Raw genomic sequence first — 20,555 nt, forward strand, 5'->3', positions numbered from 1 at the left:
CCCCCCCTTTTATTTAGGATTCAGTGTCTTGATTTTGCCATTGTGCTAAACATACCTGTTCGGCTAGTTTTAAAATGTGTTGGTTCGCAGTGAACTAGAGGTCTGTGGGAGGATCTGGGATCAGATTTGTGTGTGTGTGTGTGTGTGTGTGTGTGTGTGTGTGCGCGCGTGTGTGTGTGCGCGTGTCCCTGTGTGCCGGCAGCCTTTGTGTTTCTCTCTGTTTTCTATTCCTGCACTGAGGGGAGAGTGCTTCCTCTGAGTCCCCCTCCTCTTTTTTAACATATACCTCACCTTCTGCCTTAGTTCCGATTATTGAAATGATTGTAAATTAGTTTGAAACAACAGACTTCTCCAATCATTTGTTTCTGAAAAAAAGATGATGAGTAAGTAAAAAACTATATTACAAATGGTTTTCCTTTTATTTTTGTACGTATGTGCTGTGCACAGCAGTCGACTGTATTCCTGAGATGATAATAAAAGGCGTTTTTTAAAAGCTGTTTTGTGATCGAATGCTTTAAAGTTGCCCTTGTGCTAAGTCATGCTTCTTGTTGTTAAACGTTTGACCTCAATCAAAAGTCACGTACAGTTAATTACTATCAGTAAGTATGTGGCGCCTTCTTCTGGTAAAGAATCTGGTTTGTTTCCAAGTTGCTTTTCACATAAATGGAATTGGTTTAAGTATTGGTGCAAAGACAAACAGAAACAAAAATATTGAACAAATATGTACCCTGTAACTGTAAAAATAGAAGAGCTAAGAAGGAATGTGCAACGGTTATTTGATTAAATGTTTAAGGTATTAGGAATACAAATATATCTATACAGGACTGTCTCAGAAAATTAGAATATTGTGATAAAGTTCTTTATTTTCTGTAATGCAATTTAAAAAAACAAAAATGTCATACATTCTGGATTAATTACAAATCAACTGAAATATTGCAAGCCTTTTATTATTTTAATATTGCTGATTATGGCATACAGCTTAAGAAAACTCAAAAATCCTATCTCTAAATATTAGAATATCATGAAAAAGTATACTAGTAGGGTGTTCAACGAATCACTTGAATCGTCTAATTAACTCGAAACACCTGCAAGGGTTTCCTGAGCCTTGAAAAACACTCAGCTTGGTTCAGTAAACTAAATCACAAGTATGGGGAAGACTGCTGATCTGACTGCTGTCCAGAGGACCGTCATTGACACCCTCCATCAGGAGGGTAAGACACAAAAAGAAATTTCTCAAAGAGCAAGCTGTTCACAGAGTGCAGTTTCAAAGCACATCCACAAAAAGTCTGTTGGAAGGGGGAAATGTGGCAGGAAACGCTGCACAACCAAGAGAGATGACCGCAGCCTTAACAGCATTGTGAAGAAGAGTCGCTTCCAGAATTTGGGGGAGCTTCAAAGACAGTGGACTGAAGCTGGAGTCCAGGTATCAAAAGTCACTGTTCACAGACGTGTCCGGGAAATGGGCTACAATAGCCGTATTCCCATGGTCAAGCCACTTCTGAACTCAAGACAACGGAAGGAGGCGCTCTGACTTGGGCTAAGGAAAAAGCACTGGGACAGTTGGCCACAGTGCCGTCCAAGTCCTTCTTTTCAGACGAAGCACGTTTCTGTATTTCATTTGGACGCTCAAGGGCCGCCAGAGTCGTTAGAAAGGGCTGGAGAGGGGGAGCAAAATCCAAAGTTGGCTTGAAATCCAGGTGTGAAGTTTCCCACAGTCAGCGATGGTTTGGGGCGAGCCATGTCAGCTGCCCTGGTGTTTGGCGGTCCACTGGTGTTTCATCAAGCCCAGAGTAAATGCCCAGCTGCTGTACCAGAGATTTTAGAGCACTACATGCTTTCGTCTGCTGAAAGCTCTATGGAGATGAGGAATTCATTTTCCAGCATGATCTGGCACCTGCCCACAGTGCCCCACAGTGCCAAAACCACCAGTAACTGGTGTACTGACCATGGCATTACTGTCCTCGATTGGCCTGCAAATTCCCCTGACCTGAACCCCATAGAGAATATGTGGGGTATTGTGAAGAAGAAGCTGAAAGACACCAGACCCAACAATGCTAATGAGCTAAAGGCCGCTATTGAAGCATCCTGGGCATCCATAACACCTCAGCAATGCCACAGGCTGATTGCCTCCATGCCACGCCGCATTGATGCAGTAATCCGTGCAAAAGGATTCCCAACCAAGTACTGAGTGCATTAATGGACATTTTCAAATGTTTGATTGTGTTTTGCTGTTATAAATCTTTTTTTTTTACTTGGTCTGAGGAACTATTCTAATTTTTTTAGATAGGATTTTTGAGTTTTCTTAAGCTGTATGCCATAATCAGCAATATTAAAATAATAAAAGGCTTGCAATATTTCAGTTGATTTGTAATGAATCCAGAATGTATGACATTTTTGTTTTTTTAATTGCATTACAGAAAATAAAGAACTTTATCACAATATTCTAATTTTCTGAGACAGTCCTGTATATACAGCTCTTGAAAATAATAAGAGACCATTGCAGGATTATCAGTTTCTCTGGTTTGACTATTTATAGGAATATATTTGAGTAAAATTAAAAACATTTTAATTTTATTCTATAAACTACTGACAACATTTCTCTGTGTTGGAATTCAACAGACACTGGAATGGAATGGCTGCCATAGATGTAGAGATTTATATTTAAGAATAATGTGGAGTGGGCTCTTAATCTTTTTCCGAGCTGTATGTTTACAATGATAATCGCACAGAAACGTGTGTTAATGCATATTTGAAAGGCAACATTCTGAGGAGTCTGAGAGAAAATTCAGATAATAATGAACCTAAACAGAAATGAGATCACATTTTGCACTAATACTTTATTTATTTTTCTATTCTTAATACATTACTTGTAATTTCATAGCAACTTTCCTGGACGTGACGTCATATTTTGTCTCTAATTCTAGGTAAAATAGAAATTGTGTTCATTTGGTACACTGCTATTTCATTAAAATGAATTAAATACTAAATTAGATTCATGTACCGTCTTTTAGTAAGGGCACTTAAGGTCAGCCGGATGTGCTAAAAGGTCAAACTTTTTCTATAAGCAACCATAAAAGACAACATATACAAAATAAATATGTATATATATTCACCCGGTTTAAATAAAGCAGCTCTTCCAAGGAAATTCCTCTGAAGATAAACATGTGCTTTTCCAAGTCAGCACAGCAAACTAAAAACAACTCAGACCTTCGTCTTTATTACACCTATTATTAGTTCTCAGTGACGTAGTTCTTTCCAGGAAAGTTTCAAGACATTATTAAAAATAACATACCTGGAAATAAAGTGGTATACTCAGTATTGTAGTTAGTGTTTTTTCTCCATCAGCAAGCAATATATCACTCTCCATGAGGAGTCATTCTCTTCCAGGGACCAGGATGTAGAATGTCTCTGCTCACCATATACAGGTGGTGATGCATTTACATGTTTACAGTAGCCTTCAAATATAGTCATCCATCACATGTTTCCTGCTCATAAGGTTCTTTCTAAGCTCTAAAAATCCACCTTTCTGGAATGTCAAAAAACATTTTCTACTACAGTAAAAATACCAACAAAATATCTCAGAAATGTGCTGCGGTGAATGCAGTGATGAATTGTAACTTAGTACAATCAAGTACCGCACTTTAGGAAAAAATGTACTTCTTGTACTTTACTTGAGTAATTTTTGAGTATCTATACCCTACATTTTTGGGAAAGTTTTGTACTTTTTACTCGACTACATATATTTTACAGATTTAATTTATTCATACAAAATATAAATCAACTAGTAAAATATCATGTATTATTACATGTTAAGCTAGTATATGTAAAAAACGAAGGTATAAACACATGAATGCCTCAATAATTATAAAACAATCATTTTAAATGTATGGTTCTTGAATTGGCCATTCGGCATAATGAGTACTTTTTCTACTTTTACATATAACTGAGTATTTTTTACACTGTAGTATTGCTACATAAGTGAATCATCTGAGTACTTCTTCCACCTCTGGGGGAACGGAAGTGAGAGACGTGGGAAGTGTGTACAGATCATTAATAAGCTATGAGTCACTCTTCATGATGCAAGAGTGTGACACAACAGAACTATTATGCAAAATGCACTTTTTGATGTCTTTTATACACATATGTGTCGCTGGTGTGTCAGGAGACTCACAAAGTATCAGAAAATAAAACCCTCTCTCTTTTCCTCCGGTACCCAAATCTCTAAAAAGCATTTGAGCTCCATACTGTTTCAGGAATAATCCTTGATGTGGTTTGGAACAAAATATGGCGTTTAATCACGGCAGCATTTAGCTAATTTTGTGCCAGTAGAAATCTCTCTTCTCTTCACAGAGCTCACAGCTTGCCAGGTACATTTAAAGGGCCAGACCCTGAATCAGCACTTTAGTAACAGGGCTGAAATAGAGGGGTATGAGGCATGGCTACAATGGGTGATCTGTTTGGTATTTTGAGCAAAACACTTCAGAGACAAGTTTTGTATAGATACATATGGCCCTATAATATATTGTTCAAATATAGCATGATAGGTGAGCTTTAAAAGCAAGTTTGTCACTCTTACCTACCTGTCTTGATCACAGATACAGGTCAATAAATCACAGTCTCTATCCTCCTTCCTCTTCTTCTGCCGTCTCCTCATCTTCTGAAGTCTTTATGGTTGATTTCTTAGATTTGAACAAAGGGCTAATTAGGCTTCTAAGGCAGAGGCGTTGACAGTAATAAACCTACGCTCACAGATGAAATGGTCTTTTAGAGCCTGCAGGAATTCCATCCAGGCAACCCTTAACCATGGAAAAACAGGACGGCTTTGAGTCATTTCGTAAATGAGTTAGCCGGTTCATCGACCCTCTGTTTAAATAGACCTGTTGGACTTTCTCCTCCTCCAGTAGCTGCCCACACACCAACCTGAACATTTGTGCAGTTCAGAGTAGAGAGCACGCCAACCCATTGATCATGCACCTGGCTTTCTTCTCACTCATCCTGATAGCCGTACGTATGTCTGTACCGGTGGACTGCTCACCGAGGCCCCGGGGCCCCGAGCAGCTCATACAGCGTCAGCAGAGCAACTTCCCCAGAGAAGCACAGGATGATACAGCCGGACGCTTCTACCTGGGGATGAGTGGATCAGTAAGAAAACATATTCACAGAAACTTTCTGGGTAAGTCTGCATACATCTATTAAATACTTATCTTGTTTCATTACAGGTTGTTTTATAGATTTTAGAAAATAAGTGCTTTTTTAACAGTAAATGCAATAATTCCTCTGTGAAGTTTAGTTTATTTTATTGTCCAATGCATACTTTGCCATGTCATCAAAACAAGCTAACAGGATTCATAGCAGCTAGAAATGTTGATGACAAAATAATATTCAAAATACCTAGTACAAAATAAGATTTTCCCTAAAACTGAGTATTTTAAAATGTGTTTTATTTTTGTATTTTTCCAGTTATTTTGCCAGTGCGGACAGATACAAGCAACTTTGTGTCAATATTTGATTTGAGAAGAAAGCGGTTCCTGTGTATGGACTCAAAGGGGGAGCTGTACAACTCTGTGAGTATATATTTTAATGATGCACTTATTTTGAGAGGAAATGAGTGCATCATTAACATTAAAACATTGTTTCTGCTTTTTCTTTACCAAACAGAGGCAAAAGGACAGAGAAGATTGTCTCTTCCAGCGCATTTGGTTAAATCTGTCTAACCAACGTGACGTATTCTACTCCACAAGTGGGGGCCGGCTGCTCAGACTGGAGGCAGCTGAGCTGAGAGGCACTCACCAGGAGCACCCCGAACCCTCCCCCGACCTGGTGGAGCAGCTCCTTGGTCCCCTGGTGAAGAGACACAGGCGGAGCGAGGACGTGAACCCCTCTGATCCGCTAAGATCTCAGCCCTCACTCTCTGCCACGGATCACCAGGATGTGGATCAGGGGCAGCCGGACCAGGACCAGGCTGGCGCTGTCTCCAAGGAGACCATCACTTCCTGTGACGACCCCCTGAGGGTCCTACAGCCCAACGGGCCCGTGAGTCCTGTCAAGACTAATATTGCAGATCGAGCAGAACAAGAATAAGATACTGACCTTGTGTTCAGTGTGTGAAAAGTCAAGAGGGGCTGCAGGTCTTTATGTTCTAAACTCACGTTGTGCTTGACTGCAGGGGGTTAGATACTTCTTATCCTGCAGGGTCAGTCAGAGACAAACAAAAGGGATTTCAATATTTCACAACTTCGGAAAAATAGAGATAAGATCCTTGAATCTGAATTGTCAGGATTTGTTTCAATGGTACTATAAGGCTTTGTAATGTGCTCCTGTTACATAACAGCAGCTGTACAGATGTGCTGTTTGAACAGCAATGTTCAACATGACCATGCAGAGTTTGGTCCCACGTCCCGCTGACCTCTTCCCTCAGTTAAAGTTTAAACCTTGGGTCAGATGTGGCAATGTTTGTTTTGCATATGTAAAAAATGTGTAATCTGTAGGTAATTCTGAATTTTTTTTACGTACATGTGTTGATACAGTAAAGCTCCATAACAGGAGTTTAGACAGAAATAGAGCAGGTCAAATTGGAGACGTGAATAATCTGCCACACACTCATGAATACAATGCAATTACGTCAGGTGCCGGACACCAATAGTCACAGTGATGAAAGGTATTTATTTATTAAAATGACTAAATGTTTAGCCTACTGTTTTATTATTTATATATTTCAAGTTGTATTGTTTTGTTCTGATGTGGAAAGAATAAATATTAACATTTCTGTGGATTGTGTCGGAAGTGCTTTCTTTAGTTGTTGCTTCCAGGTGCACTTATATACATTACATATTCTAACTAATTGTTACATTAAAGGTCTCCTATTATACCATTTTCAGGCATATATTATAGGCCTCGGATATATAAAAATATATAAAAGACATGTCTATGAAGTGTTTTGCTCAAAATACCAAACAGATCACCCATTCTAGCCATGCCTCATACCCCTCTATTTCAGCCCTGTTACTGAAGTGCTGATTCTGGGTCAGTAGCTGCTGGCCCCGCCCACTTTGCAGCACGCAGGCACACTGTGAGCTCCTGCAGATACAGCTAAATGCTGCCGTGATTAAAAGCCATATCATGTTCCAAACCACATCGACAATTATTTCTGAAACAGTATGGAGCTCAAATGCTTTTTCTCTTACCGGTTTACCCAAAAAGAGTGTGGGTTGGGTTTACCACAAGCTGAGTTCCTTTTTTCATTTCCTGCTTTTTTACACATGTTAGCGATGCTTGTTAATGTAAACAAAGACCATATTACTTCCAAAACACGTTGCGCATTGTTTCCAATAGCAACGTTTCTGATAGGGCCGTGGGTCCACATTTCCGATATGTCATATCGGAAATTTGGATCAGCTCCGTTGTACCCCCGTTTTTAGAGATTTGGGTACGGAGGAAAAGAGAGAGCGTTTTGTTTTCTGACACTTTGCGAGTTCCCTGACACACCAGGGGAAAATATTTATGTTTAACAGACATCAAAAAGTATATTTTGTATGATAGGAGACCTTTAAAGAAACAAACTCGGGCAGCCTTTGCTTTCCTGTAATATTTACATTTTTATTGAAGTTCATTCTAGCAGAATACCAATAAAAGCAGTATCAAAGGTTCACTGGAACACTTTAAATGATGTTTGCAGAAACAGAACAGAACAACAAATAGCTTGCTGCAGTCCATAAGGAAAGGCCACAACAATCACATGGTGATCAAGCACACAGCAAATTGGTTATGTAAGTGGCAAATATTAGACCAGGACAAATAGTGTAAAACCAAAGATTTAAATGATGTGAAGTTGAACCAATGAGGAACAGTGTATATGATGAGGAGTTTTATTGGAAAAATATCTAAATGTTGGTAAGTATCCACTGAGGCTGAACTTTCAAACAGACACATGTAAAAGCCACATTTATTAATTATACAAATGTAATGACAAATGTTAGTCTAAGAGCATTATTTGATATAATAAAGTATTTTCAATGATGTAATCACGGCAGTAAGAGCCATTGCATACGTACATTGTTTTGCATACAATCCAGTTCAGTAGTCGATAAATGATTTCAGAGAGGGATGACCAGTAGAGTGAACATACATGCTACAGTAAAACAAATATGGCATGTATGCAGTCTTATACATTTGCCCCTTGCTGACCAAAGTGTTAGTTCCCGACAGAGTCACTCATTTCCAAAAAGTCAACATGGCAGCAGTTCTGCTCCGTGCTCCTACGTAGGTTCTGTGAGCTTCCGGAGAGTAAATATAGCAACATGGACTCATTAGCGCAGAAGCTGCCTATTTTTACAGTAATGAACAGCCAGACAGGAACATAGTGCTCAAAGCATGACTCAGGATTAAATGCATTTTGTTGTATGCTGCTGTATATATCTGGCAACATTTGTTCATTTAATATTTAATCCATATCTTGTTTTAAACTAGATTTCTGAATAATTATTCGAGCATTCTAAATTATATTTAGATTTTTTGAGATTTTAAGAATAGGGATTGTCCCGATTCGATCTCAAAGAATCGTATTGAAGCTGATCAAGGCGTTATTTGTCTGATTAGTATTGGCTTTAAAGATTTCAAACTATTAAACTCCCCCACTCCAGGCTGGGTTTCATACTATGTGTCCCAAGATACAGAGATCTTCCACCGGCGTCCATTTTTATATTGATAATGCTACATTTTAAACAAGTTGACGTTAGCAGCAGGTTAAACAAGTAAGGTTCCATGAATTACATTATGAAGAGTTCATGTTCTTTTCAGTTATATTTTTGCTATGAGAAACAAATACATTTGTTAAAAGGATTCATTTTTTCAGCAACTTAAAATGGATATCTTTTCAACTTCCTAACTAAATAAATATGCAAAACGTTGAAGTACAGAACATGGGATTTATTGTTTTGATTTCCTTCATCCTTGTATTGAATTTGGTATTGCGTTTCATGGAATTTCACTGGTATTGGTATGACTCTTTAATATCTGATGTTGTGATTAACAACAAAAACAGAAGTCGAATAACTTGAATGGAGGAAAAAATTATCGATTAAGACATCCTTCAAAATAAACTGCACCTAAATACTTGACCTACATCTTTTTCTTTGATATTTAACTTGTCAAAACATGCTTGTATTGAACAACTACGAATCAATTCTGAGGTTTGTGTTTCTCCACATTGTGTGTCTCACTTTCCTCTTACCCTCATATTCCTTTCTGTAACACCTCCAGCTCCTACTGCTGCACATGGTCCCCTCGGTGGACGAACACACAGTGGATCCCTGACAGTTTGAACGTGTGTTCCTCCTTTCTCACGGTGATTATGAACCGACACAGACCTGTGTTCGGACTCAATGAGAACACATGTTCTTTGCTAGAACCCGGAGGCACGGAGCAATGTAGCTCGTCCACAAAGAAGCGCAGGGCCACACACATGAGGGCCCCGTGTGTGACCACCAGAGCGTGGACCGGGACCCCCCTCACCCCGTCGTCTGCCGTCCCCTCCACAGGACTTGTTTCTGCTGGAACAGGTGGGCTCGTTTCCTCCACCCCTCTGTCCTGCCAGTGTTCGGCCCCAATTTTCTGGAGCATTTTCTCCACAAACTCTTTGACCCGCTCCTTCACCTGGACAGAGCAAACATCTGTTACAGCATGCTTCTGTTGCATTTCCTTCTACACAAACAGCACACAAGGGAAATCTGTCTATGCGTTACACTAAATACATTTTCAATTTATGTTAGAAAAACAAACAAACAATAATTATAACAAAGAGAAGCAAAATTAAATAAAAACTTTCAAGGTGTAAAAAGAATTAATTCTCAAATAGTTTCCGTCATGTTCAAAAGGGGCAATCATTTAGCGTATATTGTTCATGAAAATAAAAGTGTAGGTCATCGTCATCAGCAACCGTGATATTTGATTTATTGTTTTAAACAAAGCATTTCTTTGTACAAAACAACCAAAAACAAATAGCTTTTACATCGACAAGAAATAGCAAGCATCACTTCTCAGGTCCTGCTCATAACCATTCAGGATTTGGTTTCTAAATAATTGTTTTAGTTTAGATAAAGTTTCACAGTATTTCAGCCCATCATAACAGTTAAAGATGAAAGATTTTATAATAAATTACAACCTTTCCAGTCCAAAATTACACATCCACTTCAGTTTCATCCTGATGCAACAACCCGTAACGTGTTTAGTAAAGCTGGGAGGAGGCCTGAAGGAGACAGTGATTGGGCGCTAACTGCTTACGTCAGATCTATCTTTGTTTATCTGCATTATCATCATGATGTGCTGCTCACCTACTGGGCTGGGCCAGAGTTAAAGATCTAAAAGATGAAGCCTGACGAGAATGTTTTTAAATAGAACATCCATCACTCCTTACGCCCCCTCACGCCCACACGTCGTGACTTTTTAATCAGGCGCTGTGACGAACACTCTGCAGTTGTTTGACGGAGGAAGAGCATGTACTTTGATACTAAGTGGCAACATATATACACTCATGTGGATGCAAAGGGGCTCTGAGAGGGCATGATACCTCCATGCAGAGGTTTGGTTTAACCATAGACTGTATGGGTTTAACTAAGGAGATGAGTGTTTGCTGCCACCTGGTGGTAGTGTGTGTACATTGAATCAGATTGGATTCGTATAAGCAGTTTAAAGGGACCTAAAGGTCGCATTCACACCTAATAGTCCGCTTCTCTGGTGCGCACCAGACGACAGTTTGTTACATTGTTTAATTTTTCAGAAGGTTCGGTTTGCGTTCACACAGGCAAAATTCAAACGGACTATGTCATGTGCTCGGAAATGCTGTTCAACAATTGGTCAGACATTAAGGGGGTAAAAACGCAAATCCGGGCAATTTCTATCGGAGCCTCCGCCATGGAGCATCGGCAGGTTATTTTCATGCTGTTCTTAATCTGGAGAGCACATAATCAGCAACGGCGCATATAACACATATAATGAGAGACGTTCTGCAGTAAGGAGGGGGTTTCACCGACGGCAGGTGGCTCTGACTTGTATGTATAGTTTTTAGTTTGATAGTTGTTTTTACTTTACACGACACTGTTCAACACTTCATTCTGCTTCACTCTTTCGCCAACGATTTTGAAGACACCTGCGTTCTTGTGACACGTAAATACCACGCTTCCTATGTTTTGGTGCGGACTGCGTTCACACCAGCGATGAACCGCTGCAGAGTTCACTAGCTAGACCCTCCAGAAAAACGCGGGCAAAAATCCTTGATTATGCGATTAAACATGCCGGGTTTTTATGTGATTTTATGCGGTGAAATTGCGGGAAGTTGCGAAATATGCGTAAAATAATTGATTTTAAAAAATATATTGGGCTGTCTTATTTATTCTCTCTCACACAAAGCCTGCCACTAACGTTAAACCCCTTTCCTATTCAATTAAACACATTCAATGTTTATTTATTGTAAAAGCAATTGGGCTATTTTAATCACACTCTCTCTCTCACACACACACACACACACACACACACACACACACACACACACACACACACACACACACACACACACACACACACACATCTCCGCCTTATTCTGTTTTCATTTACTCGTTCGTTATCTGACCAGCTTCAATCTTGTAGGCTACTTACTTCGTTTCTTGTAGCCCTCGAAAGGGTTTTGGAGGTTGATCCCTCGTTGAACGTGAGTTGTTTGGCTTTCTTGTCCGCAGCAGCAGAAAGCATTTTCGAATGTTTGAATGAATCAAAGTGGGTCGTCACCGTCGATTTTCTCTAAGACTTATGCTCCAACACACAGCCATCAACGCATCTAAGCGTATTATGGGATGTCATCAAATGCAGCTTTTCAGCATAAAGCATTCCCACTATCAATTTCTTCAGAAATTGCATTCTCTTGTCTTATTTCATATTTCATAGTTTATATTCTATAATTCATTACATTATATTTCCATGTAAATTACTCCTCTATTTTATTGCTATTTAACTCTATTTTATTACAGTGTCCTTAAAGATTTTTTGTTTTGTATTAGATAACTGAGACATGTCTTTTTTTGTAGTATAGCACAGATGTAATGCCATTACATTAAAAAAATACTAAAGTGTTATAAACATTGGGGGAAAAGCCGGCTTCATGTGCATATTGAACACATTATTTCAACCTCTCCTTTGCTCTGTGTAACAGCCTGCAGTTCAGTCAAAGTTTCACTGAAGTTTTGTCAGATGACTCACAGCCGGGATTCACGGGATTCATGGCTCAACAGTGGCACTGAGGAATGCAGGATTTCATATTTTTCTACAAGATCTTGTTGTAAATGAGACATGTAAAACTATAACATTTTTCAGATTCGATTCGTTTTTTTCTGATTGAAGTGTTGGTCACGCATTGGACTGATGGACAATCTGAATGATGAATGCTACTATGTTTTGATTTCTTGTTGTTTAACAACATAAGGGTATTAAAGGTTTATGTCAGGATGTATCTAAGAAAATAATTTCAAGCACAGAGTTTTTGGTACCCTGTTATGTCGTTTGAGCCACAACAGTGAACATTAAAGTAGTGAAAGAGAGAGAGACACATTATATAAGTAGTTAAGAAAGTCAGAGCGAGTCATACATAACATCTGTATGAATAATAAAATAACAGAAAGCAGCCTCACCTGCTCCTGAGTCTCCCCTTCTGGAGGGGTGAAGTCTAGGAAGGTCTGCCCGGCTGCCTTGGCCATCTCTCTCAGGTCCTGCACCCGCCCCCCCTCCGCTGTCCCAAAGCTCTGTAAATAAGTTATTGACTGGATGACTAAAGTTTCTTCATAAAAATTATACATATCTTCAACAAATAATTGCCACTCACTTTCTCTTTAAGTAAAGGGTCCCACACAGCCTGCAGACCAAGACAACTGGTGTTGTGTTTCATAATTGTTTCAGCAGTCTGGAAGAAACAACACACACCACCATCATCATTATTATAAAAAAGAGAAAAATGTGGTCTAATACTGTAAAATAGAGTGTAGAGCACTTTTTGCATCTAATCCTACAGTAAATTGAATATATTCTACATTGTTTGATTCATTTAACTCTACCATCATTGCTTGCTGGAAAAAGGAAAGCATGTACCTGGCGGGCCCGCAACATGTCACTGACGAACACGTTGCTGAACAGGACGTGTTTCAGGTAGCAGCCTGCGGCCTCGGCCTGCTGCAGTCCGCTCTCTGACAGGGGGGCGTCGATGAGCTGACCTGCACGGGATAAAACGGAAAGATTAAATAAAGACACGGAGAAAAACAAGATAGTGCAGGCATCTTCACTCGTACCTTGTAGCAAGCCTTCTTTGTTGTACTGTGTCTCTCCACTGCAGGAAATAAATGATTCATCATGTCAGAGTGCACAAGCTAAAATATAGGAGAATTGTTAAAGAAGCTCGGGAAAGAGTGTCATAAATCTGTTTATGCCTTTTATGTCTCGCCTTTATTAGTGTTCTGCTCCTTCAGGCCCTTAAACCTATTATGTTAGATATGCTCCTGTCTGTGGCAGTCTCTCCTAGACATCAATCATTTATGAAATATATGTGATTTTATTTATTAGTCCTTTAGTCCATAAAAAAAGTCCATAAAAAAATCATAACAAATCTAAATCCTTTCACAATTTCCAGCAGCAATTAAAGATGTATATCTATTGTGTTATAACAATGAAAACACATAGATCGAGGGAAAAATAAAGAAAATCATGTTTTAATAATATACCATGCCACATACATTGCTACTCCAAAGCAAAGCAATAAGCCATTCATACAGCTACTAATTGTAATATTCGACGTATTATCAGAGGTTAAAAACACATTTCTGAACAATCAAGTTTTGATTGTAATTTTACCAGAAAATGGTAACACTCTGCCCTCTCGTGGTCAATACGAGGTACTGCAGGCAGAGAGACAGCCTACTCTAGCTGCTCGGTTTGAACTGAACTTCAATAACTCCCCTGTGTATGCTGCTGCTACACTCTCTTATTACAATTAATGGCGTGTCTGTATTCAAAACATAACAACTTAACATAACAACGTATGCTATGAGACACCTGCTATGTTTAGCACAGTCTAGCTGCAGACACATGCAGAACGCATATAAATGTATCATTACTTAACATAAAAATAAAAATAATAAGTCCAGACAGCAGACAGAAGAGAACTATAAATAGGAGCGATAGACCCGCAGCATTGCTCTGAGCCTCTGTGCTAAACACAGGTACGAATGTCAACTGCACTTACTGTCGAACAAGAGTTAGTCCAAATGTTAGCGCCTTCATGCTCTGCTGCAAGTTAACGACGGAAGAATATCGCATTGACTTTTGGTTTCAAAGGTGTCCTGAAGACGACTACAGTACACTTCTCGCAAATGGAGAGAGCGTGAACTTGAAACCTTTCGGGAGCTATGGGAAGCCAACAGGGTCATTTATGTTTTACTTTTCTTATCCTGCTTTGGGTACAATAATCTTACAATTTAACAATATACACACCTTTTCAAATATCCAAAACTTTTCAAGACTTTTAAGTCTTTTAGTTTAACATAAAGTACTAGTTTTTTTACATGATTTTTTCCACATATTACTGTACTATGACTATTGTCACATTTATCGATGTACTACACAATTACTTTTCTGATGATATTTTTGACGTACTAAGCTAGAATTTTTTTTTCAATATACATTACTGGGATTTCTTTAATGATATTGTTGAACTTTATGTATTTTTTTATTATAAGATGTGTACTATTTAATTATATTTTCGACGTACTGTGCCATACTGTTACTTTTTTCATGACATTATCGACATTACTTTTTCCATATATTTCATGATATTTTTGCAATGCTATACTATGACTTTCTTCTTGTTTTATTTATGTACTATACTAAGACAGTCTTCATGATAATGTCGACATACTGTTTTATAACTTTTTAAAATATTTTTACACCCAATACTATGATTTTTTTCCATATGTTCTACATACTACACTAAGACTTATTTCCACAATATATTCGACTTATATACTTAGTGTTTTTTGACATACTTTGACTTGCTTCAAAATGTTTGGCATACTGTACTATGACTTTTTCTTAAATACTTTTATCCTTTAAGAAACCTTTTCCGCATACTAAACTAATACTTTTCTCTGGCACCAATATGACTTTTAATGATATTTACCCATCCTTTACTATATACTTTACATTTTCCATGTTTTTTGACATACTATGATTTTTTTTCTAACTATACTATGACTTTTGTAATATAATGACATAAAATAAACTAAAATATCTTTTCAACATGCAATACCATTACCTTTTTCTTCATATTTCCAGCATTGTGTTTTATGACTTTTTCCTCATTTACTTTCTCTATTTCTATTAATTTTAGGACATACGATACTATGGCCTATTATTATTGTTGTCATACTATACTATGACATTTTATAATATTTTTAACATACTTTATTATGATGATGATGATGATGATGATGATGATGATGACTGTGACTTATTCATGATATGGCTGACACTTTATCATGACAGTTTTTCAACATACTAAACTATGACTTTCTTTCATTTTGTTATATATATTATAGTATGGCATATTTTCTGAATATTGTATAATGATTTCAAATTACTTTTATTCATATTTTTCCACCATACTATGCAATGACTTTTTCATGATACTTTTTTCACATTTGTTCACATCTGTCAACAAACCTTACTATGACTTTCTTCATATTATCTTTTTAAACACTAAACGTTTTTATAGTCTACTGTTACGATGTGAGGTGCAGGTTAAAGAACGATACGTGGAGAGAGGGTTTTCTTGCAAAAAATAAACAGGCGTTTCATTCTTAGCCTTCATCATTATTCCCCAGAAACACAAACTGCATGTCTGGTGCTGCATTCACCAGCAAGGAACAAACACAAAAAGCCCCCTTCCCCTCTCTTCCCAACCACATTTATAGGAGACTGCCCGACTTCCCACTCCAACCTGGCCAATCAGGTCATGGTTCTGAAAGCAGAGTGAAGGGTTAAATACAAAATTAAACACTGTTGTCTACATTTAATAAAACCCTAAAGGCTTAAGTAAATTCATTATTGCATCAACATCCATATTATACCTTCAAAAACAACAAGGTCTGCTTAAAACGGATAGTTTTTAACCTAATTGACACTCATAAAATCACACATTTCCTGACCAATCGCGTCCAAGACTCCGCCTACTCATACGCCACATATAAGGAGTACTTTGGAGGCGTGCTCCCCCTTTGAGCACTGGGACAAGATGGCCTCCAGGTCTGAACAAAGGAAATGGTGATTACTTGGTGCTTGTGTATTTTACAGACTGACAAATTAATTTAGATGCATTTTATTAGTTTGTCTATGTAAACTGTTTTTATAACTTTAACTGAAATAAAGACAACTCTGAAAAAACACGTACTACCTTTCTTAACAAACAAATAGTTAAGACCAACATGTTAGTGAGGGAGTGTGTACGCTTCCTCACATCTACATACAGGACCATAGATTTTTCATAATATTTTTGACTTATGATACTTTCTGGAGATATTATTGTACTATTAACTTTTTTATTTTTGTTGACATACTACACTAATACTTTTTTCTGCAACAATATGACTTTTTTTACGCAATAGTTTTCTGCATAACTATGACTTCTTTAATGTTACTTCAACATACTATATATTGACTTATTGACATATTTTCTATGATTTATTTACGTTTTTGTGTAAAAATAAATACTATTAAAAACAGAAATATGTTTTCTTTCCTTTCCAGCAATGACATTTCCCATTGTGATGTCTATATCAAATGGCCATGTTTTAATGAATGTTGCCACTAGAGGGCATATGTTGAAATATAATCCTCCTCCATTTGTTTTCCAGTCATTTTTGTAGTTGTCAGCCAGAGCTACCTTTGGAACAAGCGTCCATCCAAGTTCTATCCATCTTTCTACCTCAAGAAAAAATACAGTATTATATGTGTAACCATATCAATGAATGAAGTTGTAAATAAGTTATTCACATTATCAGGGACTTGACAGAATGTGGTAGAGGTTTTTTCTTATCCCTATTTCCTCTACTTCAACAGGGAGTGTTTATAACTAGTCTTCCTCATATTCAAGATAATGTCCCACATTCGTCATCACTGCGTGTGTAACTTTAAAGTGAAACGTGCTACAGCTGGACTTTGTTTTACAGTATCATTGCTGACTCACAAACAATGTAGTCTGTTGATTAAAACCATTAAGACACACAGCTTAAAAGGAAGCAGGCATGGGAAATAGTGAGCTGATGTGGTGTCACACCCTTTAAAGCAGAAGTTTATTGAACAGAGGTTGTGCAACAGACATTTGAGGTACATGATATGAGTTATAGTGGAGGGGGAGGGTCTCAAAGCGAAATCTGCACCATTGACACTTCCACATACCAGAATATTTATGCTTGCACATGACAAGTGTAGCTCAACCCATTATAATTTGAAAGTAACAATGATGCACACACACAATATTTCGGCCCAAAACATGTTTTCTCAAATACAGAATCCATATTAACTGACATTCAGAGTCATGTGGTTGTATAAAGCAAGAAGTGTACTTTGGCCATCATAGGAATGCTTTTTCCCTCTCTCGCACACAACAAGGCAGATGTAGCACCAACATGAACAGATACGAACATTATTGAACTATCTACGGAATAAACACTTCCCAAGCAATGTTGTTGTGCCCGCCCCCTCCAATATAGAGTCCAAGTGGAAACTTTGCATATTTCCTGTTTCCCATCTCACTGAGCGGAGATGTTTCCCCACTAAAACAGTGGGAACCCTCCACAAAGATTCTAATTTGTCATTGCTTCGCTCTCCCCACCCCCACTTTATTCTTTTTCCTCCGTTCCCGGCTAACTGCAGAGGTATAGGTGATGGATTTGTTTGTGATTTCTTTTGTCCAGTAATCCTGAGGTATAAGAAATACCACTGACGCACGATGTGACTGAATAAGGAGAGCAATAGATTAAAAAAAAAGGGGGAAAGGAGACATGCTATCTAAGCAAACTGTACAAAGAACATTTCCAGTCGAATACTCATTTCATGTTCTTCTATCACCATCTACTTCGTTTTTCTGAATGTATCTCTTTAGCAGTAAAATAATTATATTATAATACAAATGTTTATAAAATAGCAGCACACTCAAGTGACACATCACAACTAGGTAATGTTATTTTTTTTGTATAAATGAAACAAATTCATAGCTTTTAGCAGCGCAAAAAGACAACAATAACTCAATAAAAAATATTGACACTTTTTTCTTGATGTCTTCACACCTCCTCCTCCTCCTCTGTCCTCTCTTCACTTTGGAATACAGTATCTCTAAATCTTAGAAAAACCCTTTTGCGGGTCTGGTCACCCCATAAAATATATCAAACACAAATTGAATGGTGATCTCATTATATAACACATGCAACAATAAATTGCAGGAAAGAAAAAAATCACAACCGTTAAGTTTGGGAGAGAGCTTACAAATATTCAAATGGGGATGTTTCGGCAAATATGTCATTCAATTGCCCAGTTTTACTGAAAAAAACATCACTACAACAACATTAGATCCCCACATTTCTCTTCAATCTGACAAACAAACACTCAGCAAAGTCACATACTGTCATTAAAAACTCAAGCATTAAGTCAAAGACACCTTGCTGTGCCCCAGTTAAACCAAAAATAAAAATCATCCGTCTCTTGATTTGTGCTGATGTCTGTTTTGCTGATGAACCCCCTTGTAAATGATTTAAAGCAGCAAAGCTAACAGGGGACAGATGTGTTCACTGACAGACAATCGGCCTTAAATACACGAGCCAGCACCATGAAACACTGACCGACCACGGCGACACGCATCAGTTCAGGTGGTTCGGAACAAAGCCTCTGCTCTGTCTTTAAAATGCAGGCCTCATTAAAAAGAACATGTGCAAATAGGATGTTACCACCACCGTCTCTTGTAGCTCATCGCTGCCCTGTGTGACTAACTGTGGCTGTGATGCAGATAAATATGAAGAAAAGAAAATTCAAGTAAAAACAAATATTTCATTTCTTGACAGTAAAATAAAAACATGGATCTGTGTGTAAGCGTGTTCAGATTCATATTCAAATTTCAGTTTTAAATTTGTCGAAATTTCTATAAAACGGTCGGACTCCCCACTAACTTGCATTTTAACAGGAATGTTTTTTTATTTTTCTTATCGGAATGTCCTCTTGTCGCAAGCTTTTTAATTTGAATCTCGTTTGACAAGGGTATATGTGTGACCATTGGGAAACCAGCCCTACAAAGTATACCAAAGAAAAGGCTAACAAGGAAAAAAAAAAGAAAACATCCATTCACCTCCAATCACCACCCATAACATTTCATCTGACTTCTTCTCCTGGGGAGCATGTTCTCAAAGTGCTTTGCCATTGAAATCATATAGGGGAGCTGAAAGCAACCCTCTGTGGGACTCCAGATGCATTGACAGTATATTATCATCCTGTACTCTTCTACCCCCCCAAGAAAGTTCATCCTCACATGACCTGGCAGCGTACACGCTTAGTTCCTCATTTCATTTCCACTTTTTCACTAAGCTGTGCCATTGTAGACATCAATTATGGGAAATCAACGTTGATTTCATCAAAATATGCAAGATATCAGAGTTTTATGGTGAGGCCTTTGGACATCTTTTGTTCGTCATCATGTAAATCCTCCACACAGCAGCATGCTCCTGCACCACTAACACCCTCTGTCCTACCAAACTGTGCCGTGCACTTGTGTGCCTTCCAAAGTTCCACAGTGACGTCTTAGTTGCAAACTGTCCCTCTCCATATCCTGCTCACTCCATGCTCATTAATACAGGAGTCGAAAAACGTCCTCCAGACTTTAAAAAAGCCTAACATCGTCCTGTTTTCACATGCTACGTACACATGTGAGAGTCCATTAGGCATCACAACTAAGGAAACACCATATCGTAACAACGTGAAAAAGATTGAAGAATCTGTAATGTTTCATTAACAGAATGGCAGTAATAAACACCTCATGTGAGGAAAAATGCTCTTAGAAAGTGAAAGTCCCTTCGCCCATATCCTCATGTCTAACCTGTTCCACTCATAGTGCATGCACATGAGTTTATTGTTGGCCAACAACGAACCATGATACATAGATAATGCATGAAGGCAGTGACGTAGCATAGATGCCCTGTTTTACTGATGGACAAAGTGTAGCCTCCACTCGCTCCGCAGTCTTTCAACAGAGACCTTAAGTCAACGATTCGACTCAAGTGCCTCACGCCATAGAACGCTCACTGCTAATATAGATACAGGATCACATATAGCATGCACGCACACACACACACACACACACACACACACACACACACACACACACACACACACACACACACACACTCTGGATTCTCACATACAAACACACACAATTTAACCACCAACAGACACACAAGCAGCCTGACAAAAGGAGCTTATTGATT

At 38.2% G+C, this 20,555-nt stretch overlaps 1 protein-coding gene across 5 annotated transcripts; it reads right to left on the reverse strand.

Moving 5' to 3' along the window:
* Positions 1-4,533: 4,533 nt before the first annotated feature.
* LOC104968258 (probable fructose-2,6-bisphosphatase TIGAR A) lies at positions 4,534-14,626 on the reverse strand. Of its 5 annotated transcripts, none has more exons than XR_800816.1 (8): positions 14,276-14,620; positions 13,326-13,363; positions 13,129-13,250; positions 12,866-12,943; positions 12,675-12,785; positions 6,150-6,186; positions 5,791-6,049; positions 5,039-5,124 (listed from the first exon to the last, which is right to left on the reverse strand). XR_800816.1 is itself a non-coding variant. In XM_010797837.1 (7 exons), exons 1-7 carry the CDS (start codon positions 14,347-14,349, stop codon positions 5,937-5,939), a joined length of 573 nt encoding a protein of 190 aa, XP_010796139.1. In that variant the 5' UTR covers positions 14,350-14,620; the 3' UTR covers positions 5,640-5,936. The 5 variants fall into 5 exon arrangements, 3 of the variants coding, with proteins under 3 accessions (XP_010796140.1, XP_010796139.1, XP_010796138.1); XR_800815.1 differs by lacking the exon at positions 5,039-5,124 and adding an exon at positions 9,230-9,651 and having other exon boundaries at positions 6,001-6,049; positions 14,276-14,625; XM_010797837.1 differs by lacking the exon at positions 5,039-5,124 and having other exon boundaries at positions 5,640-6,049.
* Between the last annotated feature and the right edge of the window lie 5,929 nt (positions 14,627-20,555).

This window comes from Notothenia coriiceps, unplaced genomic scaffold, assembly GCF_000735185.1.
Source record: "Notothenia coriiceps isolate Sejong01 unplaced genomic scaffold, NC01 NC01_scaffold00038519, whole genome shotgun sequence".
NCBI lineage: Eukaryota > Metazoa > Chordata > Actinopteri > Perciformes > Nototheniidae > Notothenia > Notothenia coriiceps.